Raw genomic sequence first — 24,955 nt, 5'->3', positions numbered from 1 at the left:
GGAAGCTGTGAGATGAGAAGAAGAGCACAAAGGAGGAAGAGAAGGAAGAATATCTACTTGCAGCATCTTAAAAGCTCAGTCATTCCAGTAGAGGCGTCACGAAAGAATGAGACACAAAGATGACATAGTTTCATTCATATCAAACTATTTGTAAAAATTCATTAACAAGTCCACACTTAAAGGGCTTTTTGGAGGCAACCAATGATGAAAAAGTGATCCAGGATTTGCCATAAGGCACTTTGATAAAAGGATCTTATCACTAAGGATGTGCAAGGGAAACTCTGCCCAGTCCTTCCTCCTTTACAGACACTCTCCACACCTCTGAGCAGTCAGTCCACTTATCTGACTGAGTGTTTGAAAGTCCTGTCCCAGGAGGAAGTCTCCCATTTGCTATTTTGTAGAAAATGCTCAACATGCTCAGAGCTGTACTTTAAAAACACACAAGCACTGCCTTTGCTGTCTGATGAATCAGCTGCTGTATGACCCCAGTTGAATTTCAGTTGTATGTCACCCTGAAGAAAAGCTTGAAGGTAAGGTATTTTTATTCTCTGTAAACATGTTCTAAACAAGGTTTTATTGCAGATATGAGGTCAGTATGATGACCAGTTAATGTTTTTTCCTTTCTTTTGGCGAAGAACCACTTTCTGACACATGCTGGCTTGAGCTTTGGAGGTAGAGATCATCTGAGGTGACATCACATGTATATATATATTTTTTTTACTGTTAATATATATTAGCAAGAAGCAATAAGAAAAAAAAACTATAGATACTTTTAGATACATTGTAATTTAAGTATATAGTATATTTTAAATCAATAGGTACAATTTAGACTGTTGTCTGGGTACATTTACTGTTGGTCATATAATAACTGTCATATTTATGATATTACTGCTGCTTGTTAAATGCAGAATTTCTTTCATTCTCTATATTATATTACAAATACCAACAGTTTTTTCTTAAATTTGATCAGACACCAGATAGTAGATGTTTTATGTCAGTGTAAAACTCTCAAGAGATTACCGTAGTGTAAATGTCACACATAACAGACTGTGTTAATACTGTAGGCTGTTAATAAAAAAAGATAGATGTAGCCATCAGATCAGAGACATGAAGCCAACGAGAAAGCGCCTCAGAGTGCAATATACTGATATTTGCAATGCATTTGCTGCCTCTGCCTCTAACAGACTCCCAGCCCCAAAACATTAACTTTTCTCATGAAATAGAAGTAGAAGCATAAGTAGAAGCATTTCTCATTAGCTATTAACTCCCTTTGATCAGTGTGCTGGTGTTCCTTAAAAATGATCCCAAACTCAACCAGATATTTGACACAAAACATACATATTTTTGGTCAGACAAATATTAACTATGCGCCTCGACCCTCTTGTCCAAATAACGTCACTTCTGGCTCCAAAAAGACTAAGATGGCAACAGTCAAACGCCACAGTTGAAGCTTCAAAATGGGATTTCGCAAACCAATGATTGATGTCAGATTGCTTACATAGACTTCCCATATAAAGTCTACGGTCAATGGCAGATGGATCTCTTCACATTTGTGTAAAGCAGAAATAAACATGCGTTCTGAGTTTGTCATATTACAGAAAATATGTTCTAACCAAACTGTTTAGATGCAAAATCACAAACCCACATTGCAGATAAATAACAAATACTTCTGTTACATTCCAGCTATTGACTAAGTTGCCCACATTGTTACTCACATAAAAGAGCTCTGGCCTGATACGAGCACGCTAGTTAAAGAAGTAAAGATGCAATCCAGCTGGGATAAATTGTGGCAGTGGTGGTTCCATTACTCTTAGCTATCCCAGGTAAAATATATAAAACTGTCAGGTCAAAAATGAGGCAGGTGTTGGTGTTGATCCTCAACTCTTTATTATCATGGTTCTGCCCAAAACGTAGCGTCCATTTACCATAGTTAGTTTTTCAACTACAGTTCTCGTGGCTCTTGAACTTAGCTCTTCATACTGTGTGACTCATTAAGAACATGGACATACAGTCCTCTAAAATCAAAGCCCTTAACTTGACCAAGCATAAATCTCATTCTCTGAGCTGGCACATAGCCCCTCTAACATCAGGGGTGCTATTCTTCTTCTCTTTGAATACTTATTTTCATAGTTACAGGGACAAAGCAGTGATCATCCTGTTAACGTCATGTTTGTAGTTCAACACTGCTCTTTTAGACAGTTTTTTTTTTTTTAAGGAACTGTTCCCATTGGGTATTTCCATTAAGCTGCACTAATGCATGTAAGTTTGGAAGGTACGTCAGAGGTGTATTGTTATGCTTTTAGTAGATATTGAAATTGTATGGAGAGAATTCCAGAGCTTTCTACACTTTCATGTTACCAACACTGTGCTGACATTGTAGACAGTTGTATTATTAGAAACTTTGATTATTATTCTCCTGATTTTCCTCAAGGCCCACCTGCTTTTTGAATATACAGGTATCTAGTTACCATCGCTGTTTTTGGAGCTGAGCCCGTGTGTAAAACAAGCAGTGGGTCTTACATGTAAGTCAGCCCAGGGGGAGACTCAAGCCAGCCTACACTGATTTATCAGTGGATCATATGCTCTGCCTCTAAGCCACTGAAATCCGTTGTGGTCACCGCAGACTTTCCAGAGGGAATCACACTGAGGTCCAACTGTCTTTATGATAGAGAAGGTGGAGGGGAAAGAAAGGCAGAGGTGAAGATGGGGAGATGTTTTTTTAGAAAGGGAAGAAAAGATGTGTGAGGATGAGGAGAAAAGAAAGTGTTCATGGAGAGAAAACAGCATTGCAGAATCAGCCGGCCTTTTTACCTTGCGGCTGTGGAATGCAAAGCCACTCGTATTTTGACTTCTTCTTTGGAAACAGCTGTGTTTCCCTTTTTCAAAGATATTTTTTCCTTATTTATCGGATCCCTCAGGAGAGATTCATCTCTCAGCCCTGACACTGGCTTCCTCTTCTAAATCTAGGACCAGACCAGCCTAGCTCACACACACACATGCACACACACATGCACACCTGCTGCCTTAAAGCAGACATTAACAACTAAAGCAGGCTTCTTTGCTGCCTGTCCCGCTGCTCCCTCAGATGCACATGAAGGCACACACGCAAAAGTAGAGGTACAAACGACAACCTACCCTTCAGATTACTTTAAAATAATAAACAGACTACAGTACAAGGGAACTGCCACACACACAGAAACAAACCTTGACAAGTCAATAAAGTTAGATTTTTGAAGCCATAGTCCCTGTATTGAGCCCTGACCCACAGAAACGTTTGTTTGCCTGAAAACAGATCGTGCTCATGGAGCCACTGACAGGTGGTCGGTTTTCAGGAAGTCATTTCTGAGAGGCACTGTGGTCACGACCCAGTAGGACGGCAGTAACCATTGTCATCATACAGGGGCAGAGGAAATTAAGTTAAACATCAAAGATGGGGATATTCTCTTGATTCTCTTCCAGCATAAACATTGACTAAAATAGTAACTTAGAAAAACATTATGGGTTCACCCACATTTGGAGATTTCCTTTTGTATCCAAGCAATACTCAAAAGCTTCTTTCTTTTCAAATATCACCTCCAGATTTGTCCCAGTCACCTCCAGGACTAACTCTGAAGACTCTTTTAGTGTTCAGCCTAGTGCAAAATGAATCTTTCTGGTTTAGTATGGTTGTTAACACAAAGTTTTTGTGTCACTGGGTTTGTTTATGAGCACAGTGTTTTGTTAAGTTCATTTCTTGGTAATGTGAAAAGGTGTATGGATTTTGTCCTTTTCTTCAAAGAACCGTCAAAACAGCATGACTCCATTCAATGATCTAATGTCCCAAATCAAGTGTAGATATGTCTAACTTTTACTGAACTTTGACTTGTATTATCTTGTCCAGAGATCCTTCCAACGCTGAGTATTGACATATTTATCCACAGGACCAAATCTTATGAGAAGGCAACTGATCTGAGTTGAAGTGTAGGCCGCTATTATACTGACTGGAGGCTGTTGAGACAGCTGCTCCACTGCAGAATTACATTTTTATCAACATCCCATAAAGTTTTGGGGAAAAATCGGTGTTGTTTATTTTCCAGCTCATTTCTGACCTGATTTCGTGGAATTTCCTTATAAATGTGAAAAAGATGTTGCACCGTTTTTTGTTGACAGCTCATTGGCTCGAACTGGTGTCCAGTGAAACAAGCACTTGTTTTTACAGGGACTTTTGGGGGAATCACAACTGGCCATTAATATCGATGCATGTTTGACTGTTTTACTGTGGCCATTTAGGCCGAAAAAGTGTTCAAACAGACGCAATTTCTGTGTTAGGATTGAACACATGCATGTAATGTTACTGTATAATGTGGCTGTATGAACTCTCAAAGCTTCTGCCTTACATACACACACACACACACACGCACATTTTTCCCTTGTCAATCCTGTGAGGTCCCTCACCGATAATTTCACATATGGGTCTCACCAAGTGTTCAGATTGCAATTTCGATATGAGGTATTGCTTTTTTAAAATATTCAAACCCAAATCAAATGTCATCTTTTCAGTCCAAGAATTAGTATGCAAGAACTCTGTGGGACCTGTGCACATTTGATTGGAATCTGCAAACAATGTTCTGTTATGAGCTTTAAGAAAAGCTTGCAAAACAGTTTTTCGTGACCAGGGGAATCCTTGAACCTTTGCTCCAATGCTGAAGCTCATTTCATACTTTGCAAATCTTTTGTCTGAGCACAAATGATGTCAAAATAAGTGGGTTTGAAAAGGTTTTGAGAGCAGAAACTTCTGATTCAAACATAAGCTTTTATTTTTTTCAAACCATGTTAGTTGAAGTAATTCGGATGCCGTTCAACAGTTACGATCAACAGCATTTAGAGCGCCGCCTGTAATTTCCATCTAAATGGAATTCACAATATTTCACTTCACGTATTTGCAAGAAAGTGCAGACAAAGGAAGAAGCATGACTTTTAAAAAAGCGACAGTTACATTATGTTTGTGTCTCAATCATACAGGAAGATCTTAAGATCCTAAGATCTTAATAAGGAGGCATTAGGACCTCAAAAGAAGTCTGGTTTCCTTCTACTTTAAGTTTCAGTATCAAACAGTGTGAACAATCTTGTGAAATTAAAAATGGTTGTGCTTTCGTGATCTTAGAATGAGCGATTAATATCCAAAAGTCCATCATGTCATCCTCCATGTCATTTTACATCATATTAGGCAATGTAATGGCTTCTTTAATTGTGGCAACATTTGGCTTTGTTGTTACCTCTTATTTGTTTTGATGCTTATCTATAACTTATGCAATAGTTTGCCACATTGCCAAAATCAAACCTTCACTATTTCTTAAGCTGTGTTATCCCAATAGACCTTGTGGAAAAAATGGTTAATCTTACAGTGTTGTATGGTATTTTTCAGTATATCCTTATATACTTTGCACTGTATTTTCTTCTTTGTGCACTTTACCTTATGTTGCCTCACTTTCTGAAATGGTATATGTCTCTGGAACAAGAGCAGAAAATGGCACTCTCATACTCCAATGATTTAAAAGCCCCCAGTCTCTGAGTTAAGGGGTCCACATCTTAATCCGGAGTAATAGTGGTTGAAGAGATGGAATAAAATCTCCTATTGACACACAGGTATGACATATCCAGCTACCTGGAGACCTTCTGGAGACTCAACAGAGAGCTAAGTCTGAGACTGCTACCACTCAGCTGTCAGTACATTGATGGAAAATACTGATACTACACAGTCCAACAGCCATACCTTGGATATCTATCTGTTAGCAAAGTCCCAGCAGAGGGGCAATTACAGCAAATTATCCTCCTGCCCTCGAGGTTAGGCACACATAGCCACACACACTGCGCACTGGCTGAAAATCTCAAAACGACAAAAGATAGATGAGTATCCAGGCTTCATTTTATCATCTTGCGTGGAATGCAGCACAGTGGTGATGGAGCCTGGGCCAGTGGGGAACAAAACTCAAACCCTCTGCCTCTGCGCATATGTGTTGCCTTTGTGTGCGTTCTGGGACAGTACGCCTGACATTGTCATGGTTTTGGATAGGTTTTTAGAAAAACCCAAATGGTTTTTCAGGGATTATATGGAAGATCATGGCTGTAGAAAAATGTGATTATATGGTTCAAATGGGGCCTTTGTTCCTGGGAATGCCTGTCCAGTGAGGTCATTATGTACTTTAACCTGTGGGAGGTAATAGAAGAGGAGCAGACTGGATATCCAGGCCATCGATGAATTCTTGTGTGTGTTTGTGTGTGTGCAGCTGGAGCTCTTTGGATCTTAGGAAGTGCTTTGCTAGTGTTATATCTTGTCTGTTTCTAAACAATTGTGCATGTACAAAATAATCTATGGAAGCAATGAAGCCTACACTGCTTTCATTACAGTGTAATATTATTGTAAATATGCGTTGGATTTTACTGGACAACTCTGTACAGGCTGTTTTTCTTAAACCCCGTTCACACAAGCTCTGCTGTCAGTCAGTTTAATGTGTGAATCACCCACTTGGGTGACTTTCCGTAACATTTTGAGAAACTCTGACTGGGTCGGGCCGAGTTACATATAGGTATAGCTTTCAACACAGCACAAGTGTGAACTGCATTAGTCACATTAACCGACAGGGCCACACAGCAGTGGTGAGTTCATGACATATGATCAGCTGTTGAGAGGAATCAGGTCACGGTGTTAGATAAACCGATAACGGTGCTGTTTAAACTTTCCTCCTTCATTGTTTTATCTACAATAATGAGCTGTAGCACCGAGTCTTTTTTTAAATTTCTGTATTTCTTTACTGCCTCTGACACAAATGAACAAGAGAAAAGTGAGCTTTTGCTTTACTTTCCGCTCTGTTTAACCACATATAATTTTTTAATGGCTCCAATCCACTGCCATTTTGTTTGCTTGAGAGAATGCACCACGCCTGTTAGCTCTGTTTACTCGAGTTGATCAGAATGATGCTGTAACACCGACTGGTCAGGAAGATTAATGCTCATTCATGTTTGAATGAAAGATGGAAGTTCCTCATTAGAACATTAGAGTTCCTCATCTTCAGAGTTCATAGGCCATAATCAGAGTTCATAGGCCTGGTGAAAAATCTTGTTGTGTGTGACACCATGATCACTTGTGGCGTGTGAACCCCCTACGACTTAAAAAAAAAACCTTCACATGAGAAGCGTAGTGTGAACAGTTTAATTATCTGACAGCGCTGATTATCTTGCAGTTTGAACTAGGCCAAACATTCATCTATGAAACCAATTGATAATCTTGCAGGCTGTTAGCCTAATGTGTGCTTGACCCACTAAGCAACAGCTTAGGTGTTCATAGATGTCTGTCAGGAACACACAACATCAATCAGAAAAACGGTAATGTGCTAAAATCTTTCCACTGATTTCTGCTGGACACACAGTGTGGAGCTGTTGGCTGCTGTTCTCTGTTTGCTAATGGGGCTTGACAGTCTGCAAATGGGCTAGTCTCACTGCCTCATATCCTCGCTATGGACGGATGCCGCTGCCTGGCCCTGACTTCTCATACCAATGACATCTGCGACTGTGTGTGCCTGTGAGGTGGGAATGCAAGTGTGAGACTTTTCTTCTTCTTTTTCTCATCTATGTTTTTGTGCGGCTGTGACACTTTCATTCATACGTGCGGCCAACGAGCCTGCAAACATGTGGGCCCTTTTGGTGAAATGTCTCAAAGTGTGGGGGTGCGCGTGCGTTCGTGTGCCTACATGCACTGGACATAAACTCTCGCCTTTGCCAGTGGCCCTTAGTTGGTCCTGTGGTGCTCAGTGTGTCGGCTTTGATCCAGGGTCAGTGGAGAAGATCACAGGATAATTCTCATAAGACACACACACACACACACATACACGCTCGCTCACAGCTGATGATGACTTCCAGCAGACCTCCAGACCCTTCATCCATACCTCCACCCCAGGAGCTGCACTGCCAGCTGACTGACTACAAAGAGCTTCTCTGCAGACGGTAGAAAAAAGCTCCCGGTGGCAGCACCGCAGCAGCGTGCATGAACTGAATGCTGCTTTGCAAAGATCAAGAGCTGCCTCGACGTTTTATCTTTACAAACTGCATCAGTGCCAAAGGTTAAAGGGTTTAAGACAAAAAAGAAAATTCTGGCTTTGGCCTCTTCGGAAAGACTTGTGTTTACACCATAAAGTTTTCCACTTAATGAGGCGTTTTCTTTTATGATTGAAATAGCTGCGATAGCAGAAAAGTTTTGATTGTGTCAGCTGAAAAGTTTGCCAGAGAAGGTTAATCTGACAAGCCAAACCATTAATTAGATGGGACATAGGAGGAATTAACAATGAAAGGAGGACATGGACATATCTGACCTCTTCTCAGAAACCATCAAGTCTGAGAGCAAAACCAGACAGATTATGGGCTGTAATTACATAAACATAGATGGATTCCTCTCATAACTCGGACATCCAGAGAATCTTTTATTGTTTTATCCGTCCGCAAAGCATTTCTAGCCGTGTTGACAGGTTCTTAGTCTGCAGAAATGTAATTGAAGGGTGTTTGTGAAAATGTCTGATTTATATCTTTTTTTCTCATTTGATTCCCCTCATTTGATTTAATTGCGTCTCTTCAGTTTCTTTACAGCGAGTTGTGTGTAATAGGAAACGGTAAATCAAAGAATCTGTTAGAAAAACAGAGATCGTTGCCGTGTGTCAACCGATTTTTTGCCGCCACGGACTTAAACTCCCCACAAAGATCGATTGTGGAGCGCATATTGGAATCTTTATTGTTCTGCGGATAAACACTCGGCCGTGTGTATTTGTTCAAGAAAGTCAGTGATTCTTTTCATTACTTTTCAAGACTGTAATCCCTCTATCTCTTAATAGGCCTGAGATGAAATGTGTTGCAGAAGTGTTTTACATGCCTGCAAGTGTGGAGGGATTTTAAAGTGTTTAGATTGGCAGCACCAAATCTCTTCATTTGTCATCAGACTGGTACTTAGTAAAGTCTTACTGACAGATTAAATAAAAGCACCCTTAGGACTCTGTTAATTGGGTCTCAGATGCTCTCTCCTCTCTAATCTATATCGCAGCATTGAACAGGAGAACATTTTTTCATCAACTTAAATTCGGAATATGTAATAAAACCAAATCTTAAGTCCAATAAGACTGTGGAAAAAGTCCTAAGTTGGTCCATGAAAGTCATTCCAGTTGAGGTGAATAGGCCACCCCTCTAAAAAAAAAAAAAAGATAAGTAATGTCTGCTGTCATTTTTTCGTCTTAAGAAAGCGTGGCACGCTTTCATGTTCCCTGCAGTTAAAGTAAGGAAGTAGAGGAGTTTTAGGGTAGTTTTACTCTGTGGCTTTAAGATATGTGCAAGGAAGCGACTGTGGTTGTTAAGCAGCTGTCCCTCTGAGGGATTGGCTGAGCACCATTAGGAATGAACTGAAGCGCTGACCACTGACCACAGACAAGTCTGCCCATCAAACAGCACAGAGCCTCTTGTGGATGGTCCTGTGTTTCTCCTCCATACTGAAGAACACAGTTGGTCTCCCTCTAGTTCATTTCCACTTCTTTGTTATGTTTAATTGGTCCACGATCCAGTGCTTTTTCTCCTCACCACAGACTTAATCCAACTCTGGGCTGTTTTGACTTACTGTTCCATCAGTTGTTTTGCTTTGTTTCGATTTTGTCGACCTAAGAATGTCCATGTTGCTCCAATTCTCAGCATCTAGGGTGGCTGACAGATTTATCCTGCTGCTGATCAGCTGTGACTCACAGTTCCACAAGTCTAATCCCAAAATACCAACTATGAGAAAGTAAAGATTAGTGAAAACCCTGGAAAAGTACAAACATGTGCTATCTTTTAAATCTTCGCAAATGTTAGAAAATCATTTAAATTTTGATTATATTTAATGAGCCTTTTTGAACAATCACTATTTTCAAAAACAAGGTTCTAAACCTTTTTGCTACAATATTATCTCTTAGACATATGCAAATACTGACTATTTGAATTTCTGCTTTGAATACAACCACATGGATACATGTGAAAACAGAAGATGGCCAGGATCAGAAACGTTTGAGGTGGTGTGTGCGTGCGCGCGTGTGCGTGTGCATGTGTGTGTGTGTGTGTTTGTGTGGGTTGCTATAATACCTACAACAGCAGCAGAGCAGACAGCAGAGCCAGATGTTGCGCAGGTGGAAACGAGAGAACAGCTCCTGTCAAAGTGTCCAAGTGAATCTGCACATCCTCCAACTCACTCTCTTTCTGTCAGACTGTCTCTCTCTCTCTCTGCTCCTCTTTTCTTTGCAGCCCAGACAGTCTCTTTCCTCTTCTACCTCCATGTTTGTCCCTTTGCTTCTCTATAGTCCTCTCTGTGACTTTGTCTTTCTGTGTCTGGTTTTGCCATTTCATCCATCTTGTTTTATTTAAACAGTTTAACCTGATTTATCCTTTCTCTTTCTCTACCTGCCTATTCTTTCCTTTTTCTCTCCAAACTGTACTTTTATGTTTTTTTATATATATTTTTCTCCCTATTTCACTGTTTAGTCATCATTAAAACCTCTTGGCTCTCCTCTCCTTTCTCTCTCTTCCTTCTCTTCCAGTTTCTGTTTCACCGAGCAGATTAGATCACCCGCCATGTTAAGGTCAATCATCACAAAAATTCCCTAGAACAGTCAGGTTTTATGGTTGATCTGGCTGCCAGTGTGTGTGTCCAAGGTGGTGAGACTGAGAGAGAAAATAGCTAACAGTTTCACTGAACATAACTCAGTCATTATGTATGTTTATCTGTATTTTTATACGGTTCAGTGCAACACAGACTGAACCCATAAAGTACACAGCATGATTATACTCTTTCCTGCAGCGTTCATCAAGTGTTGCTTGTGCCAGATCAACAATATAATCACTCTTCTCCCATCTTTGGAATCACTTTGAATGAATTCCTCATTGGATCATCCAAATCTAAATCCCTTCTCCCTTTTGTGTGATCCTGTCTCAAAGCTCACGTCACGGTGGATTTGCACAGAGGTAATGCTCCCTGTATGCATTGTGTGAAGACTTCCTTTTGATTTTCAATGCAAAAGCCTTGTGGATTTCAATCGAATTTCAAGCTGAGAAGGTGGAGAAGCAGCTGGAATGCTACTTAATGCAGGCTCCCAGGCTGCATCACAGAGGGTTGCAGTGGTAAAATCTGCCATAATGTGAGACGTGAGACTGCAGCTGTCTCCATATTTCATAGATTTAATTGTTTGTCTTCACCTGGATGCTGCTCAGAACGACTCCCCTCTCTGAGATTAACAAAATGATTGATTGACGAACAGGCTGGTGAGTTGTTGAGTGAGCAAAGGAGTGTCTGGAGATTTTGCTCGGACGTGTGGAAAATAAAAAGTTCAAAGAAATGCATTCTGTAAATTTAATTAAAGATTTATGAAATCAGTGCAATGCAGTGCATTTTTCATCTGAGAGAAAACAGTTTTCCCCTTGAATGGAATCTTTTTTTTGGTCTGTTTTCACCCTCATAGTAAATTTTGTTGAAGGTGCCAGGATCTTCAAAGTAGAAGTTGTCAACTTACCGTTTGTTAGCACTCTTGCTTCTTACTGAAAGGATCATGTCTATAATAAATAACTCCCAGTTTATGTCCATGTAAAACTTGCACTTTAACTTGGGAGGTAGATGCATTATCACATGATTCAGAAAACTCCCAGTCAAGAGAAAATGCGCCTTGCCGACATCCAAGCTGTTTGTCGGCAAAACATACATTTTTGGATCAATTTGCATCCTATGCTGGCAGCTTTTTTGGGCTTTTTTAAAAAATTTTTTAGGTGTGACAACACTCAAAAGCAGCATCTCCTGTTCATTGACTGGCTCTGCTTGTAGCTTTTCATTTATCTGATTGGCTTAAAGGAAAGGTTTGAGTTTTCTGTGGCGTGGTTGTGTGGAGCTCGTATGAGTAGTTAATACCTAATCTGCAGTGTCATCAGCCAGAGCACTGTCTGTTCAGAGAAACGGGGAGGAATTCTCATCAAGCTGGAGCCAAGCTGACAGCTACTGAGAGCAGGCACAAGAAGAGCAGAGTTTCACCATCTAAAACAACTCAATCCCCCCAAATTTTATAGGGCTTTGTTGTAGATTTTTCTTCTTATTGCTCCTGCAGGTAAGGTACTAACTACTCATAAGGTTCCAACCCAACCCCATTTAAAAAAAACCAAACTATTCCTTTAAGTTCAGTTGTGTCTGTAATAGACAGATTGTTCATCCAATAACCTACTAAGTATGTTTGCCTTTTTCCTAATCAGGGCTTCCCAGATGTTTTTGGGTTGTTTTTTGGGGGGTTTTGTTACAAACCACGTGAGGCATCAGGTTAACTTGTAATACCCTGGCTATGTTTAAAAGTAGCAACAGCCTCCAGGAAAATATTCAATGGCAGCCCTCAAGTTGAAATCCTAAATCAAAGATTATGGGAACTTTTCCCAGCTGCTCACAAACCTTTGCCCGCAGTTCATTGAATAAATCAAATACGTTCATAATATGTTCGTCACCTGATGCTAACAAGGCTCGCAAAGTTTGAGTGAAATGATGTTTGTTAGTTGTTAGTACGTGTGTCTGGTATTATTTTCTAACAATGCAACAAATATGTGATCCACATAAACTCCTTCTGACCTTCTCAATAGTCTACAGTTTATCAAAGAGTGTTGTTGCCAGAAAGTCACTAGATTGTTAAATGGGGAATATATGATTTCAGTCTGTTTGTTCTCAAGCCCAGGGGTGTACAGCGGGTGTTGAAAAGTCATTTAGAGTATCGTGACCTTCGTATGAGGCCTCCACACATGGACACACAAGCTTTGCCGATCTGTCTACCCGTCAACACAAGAACAGCCCTGTTATCACACACAGTTGCAACGTGTGTGTGGGCAGCTTGTGGAATAATATGATGAAAAGATCACTGTCACATCTGATAGAAATCTCAGTGACACTGATGTGAATAACATCTCAATCTCAATTGGTGGTTTCCTTTGCTTCAATGGAAAGTGTTTTTAGTACAGAGACAGACTTTTCTCAGACACAAACTGAGATACTTCAGTGATTATTATCTGTTTTCACCCAATCGCAGAAACTCTTTAGCTTGTTAGGATAAAGTCAGAATGACATGTATTCCCTCCCTGAGCCCTCTTCTCAGTTTATTACTTCAGTTCTGAGCCTATGGGAGTTGGAGATGTCGTTTGGGGAGTTTTGATCTTCCTGGGTGTGGGTGCAAGGTGCGGCTGCCACTTCCAGGAGTCTGATTGGTTCCAGTGTTCTCACATCGACACAGTGTTCTCCTCTTCTATGACTCTGGGAATAAAATATGTCATTGGTCCATTTAGGGTGGGTCCAAAAATAATAAAATTACCAGAAAGTTTAACAAGCCTGGCTCAGACGCAATTCAAAATTTTTTCATGCTTCAAATTGACAATTTTGGCTGTAAATTTGTCCAAAATTAAGTGTGTTTAACTGAAGTAGAAGTGTAGCTTTTACGCTATCAAATCAGAAGTGTCTTTATTTAGACCTAAGACTGCCAGCTGTCTGCATGTGAAAGGCTAGGGAATATTCAAATCAGAGGCTGTATCTAAAAGAACATGTTTGAATATATACATGAATTAAACTTTTATTCTCCTGCTTTTTCTCCTGCTAATTTTGTTCTATCTAGATCATTTTACTTTAAGTTGGAGATGACAGTGTATTGCTTTTGCAAAGTTAGCTTGGGTAGCTAGCTCAGTCTGGCCTTTTGATTCCACCAAATAAACATCCATTCAACAAATGAGACATAAAATATCCCACTAGAACATTTTAGAGTTGTTGCTATAAAGATATTGTTACCTTCACACAGGGCTATGTCAGTGGTTTCACATTATTTTTAGTCTTGAGCTAAGCTAACTAGCTTCTGGCTGTAGTACATTAGCATAATAATGGTTTCCTACATCTCTCACCAAGAAAGCAAAGACCTTGCTTCACAAAAATTTGGATTGCTGCGTAAGATGTCAAGAAAATCAAAATTAATTCTATCCTAATCCTATTAATCTTGGACTTGTGAATATATCATTCATTGTTATGACGATAACATCATAAATGCTGGCTTTTGGGTTTTGTGATTATAACAAGTTGGGTGGTTCCTCCCTTCTTTTGCATGAAGGATGTGACATCCATGATGACAAATCCGCCAAATTCTTTGCAATTTCAAGTTTAGAAATGTTATTCTTGAACGCTACACAGTCTTTCAAAGAGTGGTGAACCCCTTCGATCTTTATTTTTGTAAGACTCTGCCTCAGGGGGACGCTCTGTCATGGTTCTTCTCCCGACATTATTGGAAGTTGTTGCTGGCATCAAATTCAAAATGAGCATACATTAAAAAACAAATCTCCTTGTTCCAATATCTGATATGTTGTCCTTGTAAGATTCGCAACTGAATAAAGGCTTTTCTTTTGATTGGCATGTCACATCTCATGTTTTCAGGTTTATGTCTTTTTTTGCATGTGTGTGTGTTTAAATGGGGCTGTGAGTTTATTTCCCCAAATGTCACGCTACAGGAATGGTGGACATCTGTTTGGTCTCTCTCCAGGAGAAAAACTGAGGTGATAGAATACGTCTTCTTGTGCTCTGCAACAGTCCATTTATCTCAGTCAAAGTGTGCTGATAGGTGTGTTTATTGAATTTATTCATGTTTGGAGTTTTTAGCTGAATCAGCGGTGTGTTTTAGGCTTAACACTTTTGGGCGTTTTTGTACACAACCCTTTTTATTCACATCCGCTTCTTACTCTGTGAGTCTGTCAACTCTATAGGCCCTTTACTGTGGGAGAGAAGCCTCCAGCTGAGACAGGAACCAATTCCCCAGAGCGCACATTATCATTATGGTGCACATTACTCTTAAAAAAAATAGAGGGGGATGGCATTTGTTGGTTTTTGTCATTTCCCGCTGTCAGAAGTGGTCACTGTTCGTCTCTCAGCTTGCTGAAAAAAAAAAATCATAGGTTTTTGCTTTAAACTGATGATAACAGGGATTTATTTTGGGAAAGTGAAAGCCACGAAACCTATTAGACTATATATGTAAATCACATGTTTTCCATGCTTGAAAGGTTTCTGTGGTTGACATCAGTGCTGTGTCTGTGAAAAAGATATCCGCTCATCATTCACTACTGTATATTTACATCAAAATCCTGTTTGTAAATATAGTTTGGTCCTACTTGTAGAGGATGGATCGTGAAGTTGAGTAAAAAGACTTCATGTGAAAACGCAGTCATTTAGATGCTAATTAGCAAATATATTTCAGCGCAAATGCAATCGAACCATAATGAATATCAGTTGCCAGTATTTCACTTTCCCCGTATGTGTGTGTTTCCATCCCACAGTGGAGTATGACAGGGAGCTCTCCCCGCACCGGCGTCACCACAAGGAGTTTAAGTTCAACCTCTCGCAGATCCCAGAGGGCGAGGCTGTCACCGCAGCCGAGTTTCGCCTCTACAAGGAGTGTGTCAGCCGAGCTTTCCGCAACGAAACCTTCCTGCTTAAAGTCTACCAGGTGGTCAAGGAGCATCCTGACAGGTAAAAGTGTGCACACTTGTTGGTTCTCTGATATCACTAACCAGTTATTGCTTACAGCCTGATCCGTATGAATTGTGTTCATTGTCTTGCATTGATATACTGTTGTTAAACAGCCAAAGATTCCATGATTAGGACCTCTCATCGGATGTATATATTGAAATCTTTATGATCATTCAGTCAGTTGATTTTGATTTGGATCTTGGAGACGTTTCACCTCTTCCAAGAAAGAGGCGTCTTCGAGATCCAACAAGGAGTCCATTCGCTCTTATTAAAGTTCTTAGGTTTACCATGACGTGGATGACTGAGAATCTACATCAACATCCATCTTACAAGTTGCTGCTTTACATCAAACATAAAAAACATAAAGACTTGTCTTCCAGCATGCAAAATTTCCAAGGAAAACACGAGTTATAGCCATTGTGTCCTCATACCGTACCTTTTGACGGCTTTTTTTTGTTTGTTGTAAACGTTAAAAATATTTTACGCAAACAGTACGTTAAAGAATGTGTCAGACTGTTATCCTACTGAAATCTAGTTCTAGAGGGGTGTGCAAAAGAGCTGCATTTAGTTCTAAATGTGAATAAACTATATCAACACAAAATTATGTGGAACTAAAAACAGCAAGCGACCAGGTGTGAACCTTTTCAAAAAGGAAAATATTGGGATGTCTCCCCATGTAATGCTGTCCAACTTTTATTATGTTGAGTCATGAAAAACCTTGCTTACAGAAACTCAAAATCCTGCTGTCCTCTAAATGAGCACCCTTAATACACGCCAGGCATTTGCATTACGTTTGCAGGGGTAGATAAACACAGCAAGATCAAATCATAATTGTGTTTTTATGAAGCTCCCCGTGAACAAAGTTTTCCATAAGAAATGTGTTGATGTGTAAAGAACTGACCCAATGGATTCATATATGATTTAGTGTTCAAGCAACAAAAACACCAAATCTGTAACGCCAAATGCTTTCAGACTGCAGTTCCAAACTGAACTCTTAGACAGATGAAGAGAATCAGCTATACAGTATGATGGTTTAGTCATTTTTTCTGTTTGTCAAAAGGTTCATATTAAGACCTGCTTATTTGCTGCATTCCTTTATCCCCAAAATGGCTGGTTTGCGCACTAAAGGATGGAGGTTTTTTTGGAGATATTTGGAGATTAAAGGGCCCATATAGCTCATATTTCTGCATTATTGTAGGCCAGGTGTTGTACCTTGAAGAAAATTACACCCTGCAACGCTCACTATTAGGTAGAGAAAAACACTGAAGCTGGGTTTTGATTTGTAAAATTTTGAAAGCATCGGTGAGGAATCGAATAAGGAATTATATGGGAAAAAATACAATTTAGAGGTTATTGGCTGGAAAGTCTGAGCTGTTCACTTTCACCTTTGCAAAACTGTACTTTTCTAATCACTCAATCAACGGGAAGTCTATTAACTTTCCCGTGCCCCTCTTTCTCGTAAAAAAACAAAAACCTGACTCCTGTTTTGGCTCCAAGCTCTAATGATAGAGCACTTAATTAGCTTGACACCCTTTGTGCTTCTCGTTTGATTGGAGCGGTCTCTCTAACAGCAGGCAAGGAATGCGAGAGATCACAATGCCAAAAATGTAGCAGGCCTGACATGAGAAAAGACAGGCTGCTACAAAGGCTGTCCATTACACCTCAGCAGCAATTTTCCAGCTATTATACTGTATCTACAGTATTGTGCAAAAGTATTTAGCCACCCCTTACTTCCTTATATTAAGCCTCCAGGGAGCCAGACTTGCCTGTAATCCTTTTAAGTGGCCTTGAGCAATAGTTTGTTTGTTAAGACTTTTAAACGTAACATAGAAATCATTCAAGCAATAAAAAAATTAACCTAACCTAAGGTATGAACCACACTCAACAGAAAACATTTGATCCCAAATGCCAAATATAACATGGCAGATATAATCCAGTATTTTTGCACTATGAGGTTTGCCTCAGCATGGCGTGCAGCGTGTCCTTTATAATTGGCCCTTCAGTTGATCCATCCACTGTTGATTGAAGTCTCATCAGAAATGGTCTCTGTGGAATGGCTGTCAAGAAGCCATTCTTAAGGAAATGAAAGAGGGAGAAAAGGCTGAGGTATGCCAAATGAGACAAGAACTGGACTGAAAGTCAGTGTCAACAGGTCTTATGGAGGGATGAATCCTTGCCAGAGCCCGGACCTCAACGTTATTGAAGCAGCGTGGGATCATCATGACAGCAAATGGAACAAAAACCATCCAAAGAAGAGCTTTGGAATGTCCTTCAAAAAGCCTGGAGAACTATTCCCGAGGACTACTTCAAGAGATTACAAGAAAGCTCGACTGGGTTGAAGAGTAAAGGTGTTCGTACCAAATATTGCCGTTCAAGCTCTGATTGCATATTTTGTTTATTGAGGTTTACGGGTATTTAGATCTAGTTTTAATAAAGACATACAAGATGCAGTTATTTACTTTTGCATCCTTTCCCTCAACATATTGATTTTAAAATCTTACAGATAGGCATTTTCAATATTCTAAACATGACCATAATGAACAGGCCAGCTGTGAGAAAACTCTCCCACCGTCACTGACAAGCCTTATAAAGTTGGTTTATTGTACAAAAAAACTAGTTTGACTCTTGACCTTATTATTCTGGTCCATTTCAGCAGTCAGTCAATAAGACGTTTTACCGTATACTCTCAGGTGGCTCTGTAATGGACTCCTTTTTCACACAGTGCTCTTGTGACGATGAGGCAGAAACATCGGCATGCTGGCTTAACTATGACAGATGCACTAGCCTTGCGAGGCCGTGCAGAACGTGTGGGTGTGTGCGAGCGTGTAGGAAAACGGGGTGTAAGTTTCTCGCACAGAAGCCGTCTCAAACGCTCTCATTAATGACCAATACAGAAAGGCTACAGAGGCATGACTGCAGGGGCATTCTGCGAACACCTGGATGATTGCGTGGCTTTGATGTCGGTTCTGGAGGAGGGTCCGCCGGGCCCGCCGTTGTGTTATTACGACTGTAATGTGACAGCGGGAGGACGGGCCCTCTTATCACCCAAACACTGCCTTTTCCTTACATCTCTTCTGCTCTCTTCTCATTAAATAGTCACACTCTCCTCCTCCTGCCCCCCGTTAGACACATTCTTTCAGTTTCAGGCTTCACTCATTCACACAAAATATTGTAAATGATATTAACATACATGGAGCTTTGTGCCAAACTTTCACTTCCTTCCTCAGAGAGGTAGACTTTCAGGTCAGGCCTACAGTGAAGTAGAATAAAGTGGATCCCAGCGTTTTCTGCTAAGTGCAGCTATCCATCTTCCTGTCATTTTGTGACACGATACTGTTACCCCAATACAAACCGAGAGCTTCTGCGTTTCCTTTGGATCTTAAACATGTACACTTATCATATCGGTTGTCCTGAGGGCTCGATGGCTGTCTATTTCACTTATGCATTTAACAGTTGTTGAGAAAACAAAGCACTGTGCAATTTGCAAAACGATGTAAAGCATTTTGCATTATTTGAAACAGACTGGGATGATAATTCATGTGAGGTGCGTTTTCTCTTCTTTGGGCAGTTTGTTGGCAAAAAAACGGCACATCATTTATTAGCTTGTTGATTCTTAACCTCAAATGACAGCAAGGAAAACCAGATGTACAAGATAATTTAAAGGAGTTAGACGGCATCATTTCCAGCGAGCTTTAAGGTGCATAACCTCATAATATTGGGTCATTTGTTTCCTGGCTGGATTCCAAGTGAAATCTCAGCGTCCTTACAAACACCCAAGTATCAGGATTCATCAACAGTTTGGAAAAATGGGAATTCTTTTATTTTAGTTACTGTAAAACTGTTTGTTTTCCCACTCTTTGTTATTTTAAATCTCATATTCTGAATTTTCCTAAGGATTCATTGATAAACAAGCAGAGGGATTTCAGTGGTTTTTGGGTCAGAGTGAGCTTGATGCTGCTGGACTCGGCACATGTGGTGCCCAACCGAACACACACTTACACATACGTAAAGCTGCCTCAAAGCCATTACAACCAAAAAAACTGCTCTACACGAAACCATATTGAATCTTGATCAAATTAGTTGACAGAAAGTTTGAGAATATTTTCAAAGTACGTATAAATGTAGCATAGCAGACACCCAAATGTTAGGCTTGGGTTAACATTTACGAGTTATGTAGTAATCACTGTTCAGTATGTGGAAAAACTGTAGTACGCCCCATCATTTAATAGCTTGTTTAACCACCTTCAGCAGATAAAGCTCCAAGTAATTTTTTCTGTATGATTCCATCTTATATCAGTTTCTCACATTGTTTCACATCATTCTCAGTCATTCTGTTTAGATTAGCAGCTGTGCTTAGGATCATTGTCCTGTGGTATGACTCAGTTTCAGCTAAACTTCAGCTGGCAGACAGATGGCCTCACACTTGACTCTGGAATACTTTGGTATTCAGAGGAGTTCATGGTGGACTCAATGACTTCAAGGTGTCCAGGTTCTGTGGCTGCAAAACAAGCCCAAATCATCACTCCTCCACCACCGTGCTTGATAGTTGGCATGAGCCTGTCTGTGCTGATGCGCTGTGTTTGGTTTGGTTTCACCAAACACGGTGCTGCGCATATGACCAAACATCTCCTCATTGGTCTCATCTGTACCAGGAGTCTGGTGGTGTGTTTGGACGCATCTTTGCAAATCTAAGCCTGACACTCACATTCTGTTTAGTTTTTATTAAATGAATAATGACATGGTGTAATTGTCAACATTTCATATTTTTTTGTTCATCTGAAATTGTAGTTAGTGAGTTAGTTACTGTTTGACCAAACTTCTTTATTCTTTTTTTTAATTTTTAATTTTATTTTTTGCAATAGAGAAGCAGATCTGTTCCTGCTGGAGTCTCGCAGGCTGTGGGCTGCTGAGGAAGGCTGGCTGGAGTTTGACATCACTGCTACCAGCAACTTGTGGGTGATGAGTCCGGTGCACAACCTGGGTCTGCAGGTCAGCGTGGAGACCAGCAGCGGTAAAGGATTTCATTACTCTGAAGTCTTTCAGTTTGCAAACATTTCACACAATTTTACAGCATAGATCAGTAGATGAATCAAAATGTTAATCTCTACCCTTCCGAAAAAATACCTATAACCAACAATAACGCACTTTAGCCCACTTGCTCAAATCAACCAAACCGTTCCTCGTCGTGTGTGTTGAATATTGTGTTTTTCCAAGCAGGGCAGAGCATCAGCTATAAGGAGGCGGGCCTTGTAGGACGGGACGGTGCGCTAGAGAAGCAGCCGTTCATGGTGGCGTTCTTTAAAGTCAGTGAAGTGCATATCCGCTCCACCCGCTCCACTGGTGGAAAGCGCCGGCAGCAGAACCGCAACCGATCCACGCAGCCGCAAGAGGGATCCAGAGGGCCGAGCCCAGCAGGTCAGTCCACATGAACACTAAACCTTAAGTGACCTCATCTCACAGTGCAGTCACACACAAAACTGACCTCATGGTAACCTGCTTACATCCATAACCTGTTGAGATCAGAGGATGTGCAACATGTGTTTTAAGTCTGTCTGAAGTAGTTCACTTTGAAAGACTTGATGAATTGGACTTGACTTCTGCCGGATCTCTCTCTAATCAGCCTCCATTAGACAGAAATTGTAGCTCAGGGATGCTGTCCAAAATGTGATTTTACCGCAGCTTCTCCATGTGGAATATGGGAAGTGTAAGATCCAAAAACCTGCATCTCGATCGGGTTTTTCAGTGCAATGTATACAATGTGTAATTTACAAAGGGGTTTTTCTGTGGACCTTTCCACACAAGTTGGAGGAATTTGGCCATAAGTTTAAGCTGAAAAGACTTGTACGCGTAAGATGAATGAACACTGTAAGGCGCAGAGTGCAAGAGAGTGGAGAGTAAGATGAATGATATGTGTGTGACAACATTGTTTCATGGCAAAATCACTGATAAAAAAAAGTGATACCCACAATACCATTATTCTCTTACAGTTGACCAAATATTCAGTGATTTAGAATACAATTTGACTGGTGACCTCATCTTTAAACCTCAGTCCAACTCCCTTCTCTTCCATCTTAGCAGATGACGAAGTGAGCAAGTATAATCCCGATGTTATGAGCTCCACGAGCTTTTCAAATTAAATCAAACCCTAATCCACCCACCTTTCACCTGCTGTGTAATTCTGGACAGACTTTATAGTGCTTAAAGCTAAGCTGCTCCTGTGAGGCTTCATTGTGTGACTGAAGCTATTTCTCAATGAGCCCGCTGTTAATATTGGTTTGATCCTTGCCTAATTTGACAGATAAAGCAACACGCTACTCTTAAGCCTCGGCATCACAAAAGTGTATGTCACAGCAGAGCCTGGACGCCGTTGTGAAGCATGGGAATGCCTCTTTGTAAGTGAAGTATTGATGAATGAGTGAGGGTATTCTATAGTTATCTTCAACTCAGTGGCAACTTTGTCAAAAGTCCCATCATCTGTAGTGTGGGTGCAAAACGGGCTGATAAGAATAGCGAAAAGGTTCAATTAAAGGCATAATTCGCAGGTCTGTAATGAGACTGTCTTACATGTCTGTCTGCCGTGCTACATAAATGGTGCATTTCGCTCTAAACTGACACTGAACATTGGCTTTTGAATACATTGTGAAGTACAGTGAGGAATTTGTGAGATCGTATAGATCCTGAATGTCGAAACTGGTGTGAATACACTTAGCTGGAGTTGCCCTTCTGAGTTTACCCGTATACCTGTTCTGAATACCTGTTCTGATTCCAGTATGAGAGACCATTCATGGCAGCCATAGAGCTGCTGACCAAAGCTAACGATCAGACTTAAGAGTCTTAAATATCCCCAAATCTTGGGCAGAACTGACTCACTTTTTTGCTTTCTGGTGCCAGAACACAGCACTGAAACAGAGCTGCAAATAGCCCGTCTTGGCCGGCAACCTGGGAAGCGATTTACCTCTGCTTTGCTTCATCTGCTCTGTTTAATGGCTCTTCCATCTGCATGGTATACAGATGTATTCATAGGACATGTTGGGTTTGTCCTCACTGCAGCTCTCTGCAAACACGCTGATGGCTCGGTTTTCTGTTTGCTCAGTGCATCTTTGGTGACTCTTGGTAGGTTGCACTACACTGCTGTGAAAACAAGCTGTTTCTAAGTTCAGCTCCAGCGGGGCTTTTTCTCAGTAATTGCATTAGATGAAAGCTTTGGCTGACACCACACAAGACAAAAGCTCATCATTTGTTATCCTACAGCACAGTTAGTTTACCTCAAGTTCACTGTTGGCTTTAGATCTGTACTCCACTTCCCCAGCTGTCACCTTTGGCCTGAGTTGTCTGCGGACTTAAAGACAAAGTAATAACAGTCTGTTGCTCAGCTTATTTAAAAAGCAAACTGACAAAGTAGATTGTCTCTATCTACTTCTGTATCCTCGTTTGTATCAGACGGATGAGAAAGCTCTCAGTGAAGAGAATCTGTTCAACGATCTGCTCCAGCAACGCCAATCTGTTAAATATGCACTTTACATAACCCAAAACATCAAGACCTCTCCGCCTCACCACTCGGGACCACTGGGAGTGTAAATATTTAGATCTTACACAGGAAGCAGAGAGGCCCCCCTCGCGACAGCCGTGTGTCCGCGGCCAGCAGAGGACTGCTGGGATTGGACGGGATGGGAGGATCCGTGAGGAATTCAAGAGGGCATATGGTTTCAATACCGCATCACTCACTCCAGAGACCGGGAGGAGGCCGTGATGGATGGGGAGAGCATCCGTCTTGTGAAGCGTTCACAAGGAGAAACAAAATGTGGATGCTGTCCCTCAGTCTCTGTTTGGCACAGAGCTGCAGTACGTCAGCTCAGATGCAGCTAAAAGGAATATTTCACCGAAAATTCATCCATATGCATTTTTTTCCTAATAACCTTAGATCTAAGGCCGGAAGGCAGCATCGAGTTTGTTTTAATTGGTAATTTGTGCACTGGCTTCCACACAGAGACTTTTAAAGCTTTCTTCAGCAGGAGTTGAAATGTGCGATGTGCTTCTTAAAAAAAAGAGCTTCTCCTTCTGTCTAAACTGCACAATCCTAACTGAACCTGTGTGGTTCATTGGTCTGGTTTCATTTTGTTCTTATCTTCATTTCTGATCTCTTTCTTCCTATTTTTGTCCATTTTCATTTTGATTTTAGAAATTTGCCCTTGCTTTGTGATAAATCTCTAAAATACTTTGCTCGGTCTGCTCAGGCGGGGGTTGGAGTTGGGGATAATAATTCCTGTGAGGGTTTAAGATCTTTATTTTCCCATATTTGCCATCTTAGCCTGCTGAATTGGAAACGATGTGTGATATTAAATATCTTCCAGATGATAAAAGAAGTCGACTCCAGCCCAATAAATTTCTGCCACATCGGTTTTGAAATAAATGTATCTCTATAAAATGTAATAAATCATTTTTGTTTTTCACTTTTTGCTCTTAAAAGCACACAATTAACAAAGCAGGTGATTTTTTTTCATGGTCTTGTTTGCCTGTTTAGAGGGCAACCGGTCCTCTCTTATATTTAGTCATGTGGAGGAGGCCTGAACATTCTTGACTACAAGTGTGATATTTCCACCCACTCTGGGTGTGCCTGATGTTTGCACAGTGAAAAATGCTCTTGTATACCTCGGCACCAGAACAATACAACACCTTTAAAGGTAATTTGGGGTTTAGTGGGCGAGGAAGGCTGAGGAGGTAATGGGAGTCGGGTTGGGCTTTGGCTGTGGGGGAGGTTAACAACCATCCGGGGAAGGAATACTACGTCCCTGCTCAGCACTGGCGGCCTGTAATTAGGTCTAGCCAGTCATTAGCTGCACAGCTAAAAGACTGACCAAGCTAACAGTATCGCTCAAAGAATTATAATAACACGGCGCACAGCCAGCTGTGTTTTTTCATCTGTCGCTCCTCTCCTCCCTCCTCCTCCTCATTCTCCTCGCTCCTTCCCCACCCGACCTCCTTTTGTTTACCGTTAGAGTAATTAGACATGGCGGAGCTCCCTCGCAGGGTTTAATAACCTCTGTGATGAAAGACAGGAAGAAAGATAAACTTCAGTAGTCGTGGTTGAGGGGAAGGAAAAAAAGAGGAGAAACCTCAGAGACTAGAGTGACATATTTTCCTTTCATGTGTTCGCGGCTGTTGGGACGCTCTCCTTCCTTCTTCGGGCTTAAGGAAGACGTTTGCGCCTACAGAAACCAACTTCTCTGTCATGTCTGTGGGAACTCATGTAATTGCAGCTGTAGAGCAGCAATCCTCTGGCATTCTTGCATTGAGAGTTTGCTGGAGTAATCTATAAAGTGAAGTGGTTGGAGAGACTGTGGCCTGCTTGGATTGAAATAACTTTTTATGTCACTAAACCAATGGCACCGTTTAATTCTCGTATTT

At 40.8% G+C, this 24,955-nt stretch overlaps 1 protein-coding gene across 1 annotated transcript in view; it reads left to right on the top strand.

The window, feature by feature from the left end:
- bmp6 (bone morphogenetic protein 6) overlaps positions 1-24,955 on the top strand; it is a 45,411-nt gene that overhangs the window by 11,426 nt on the left and 9,030 nt on the right. The window contains exons 2-4 of the mRNA XM_072378305.1: positions 15,358-15,550; positions 20,413-20,561; positions 20,768-20,965. Of these exons, the coding sequence (XP_072234406.1) occupies positions 15,358-15,550; positions 20,413-20,561; positions 20,768-20,965 (540 nt within the window). The remainder of the gene's footprint in view (positions 1-15,357; positions 15,551-20,412; positions 20,562-20,767; positions 20,966-24,955) is intronic.

The sequence above is a fragment of the Leuresthes tenuis genome, unplaced genomic scaffold (genome assembly GCF_036924035.1).
Source record: "Leuresthes tenuis unplaced genomic scaffold, fLeuTen1.0.hap1 SCAF_24, whole genome shotgun sequence".
Taxonomy (NCBI): domain Eukaryota; kingdom Metazoa; phylum Chordata; class Actinopteri; order Atheriniformes; family Atherinopsidae; genus Leuresthes; species Leuresthes tenuis.
Note: the sequence above shows the minus strand (reverse complement) of the source record. Positions and strands in the feature narration are given on the sequence as shown.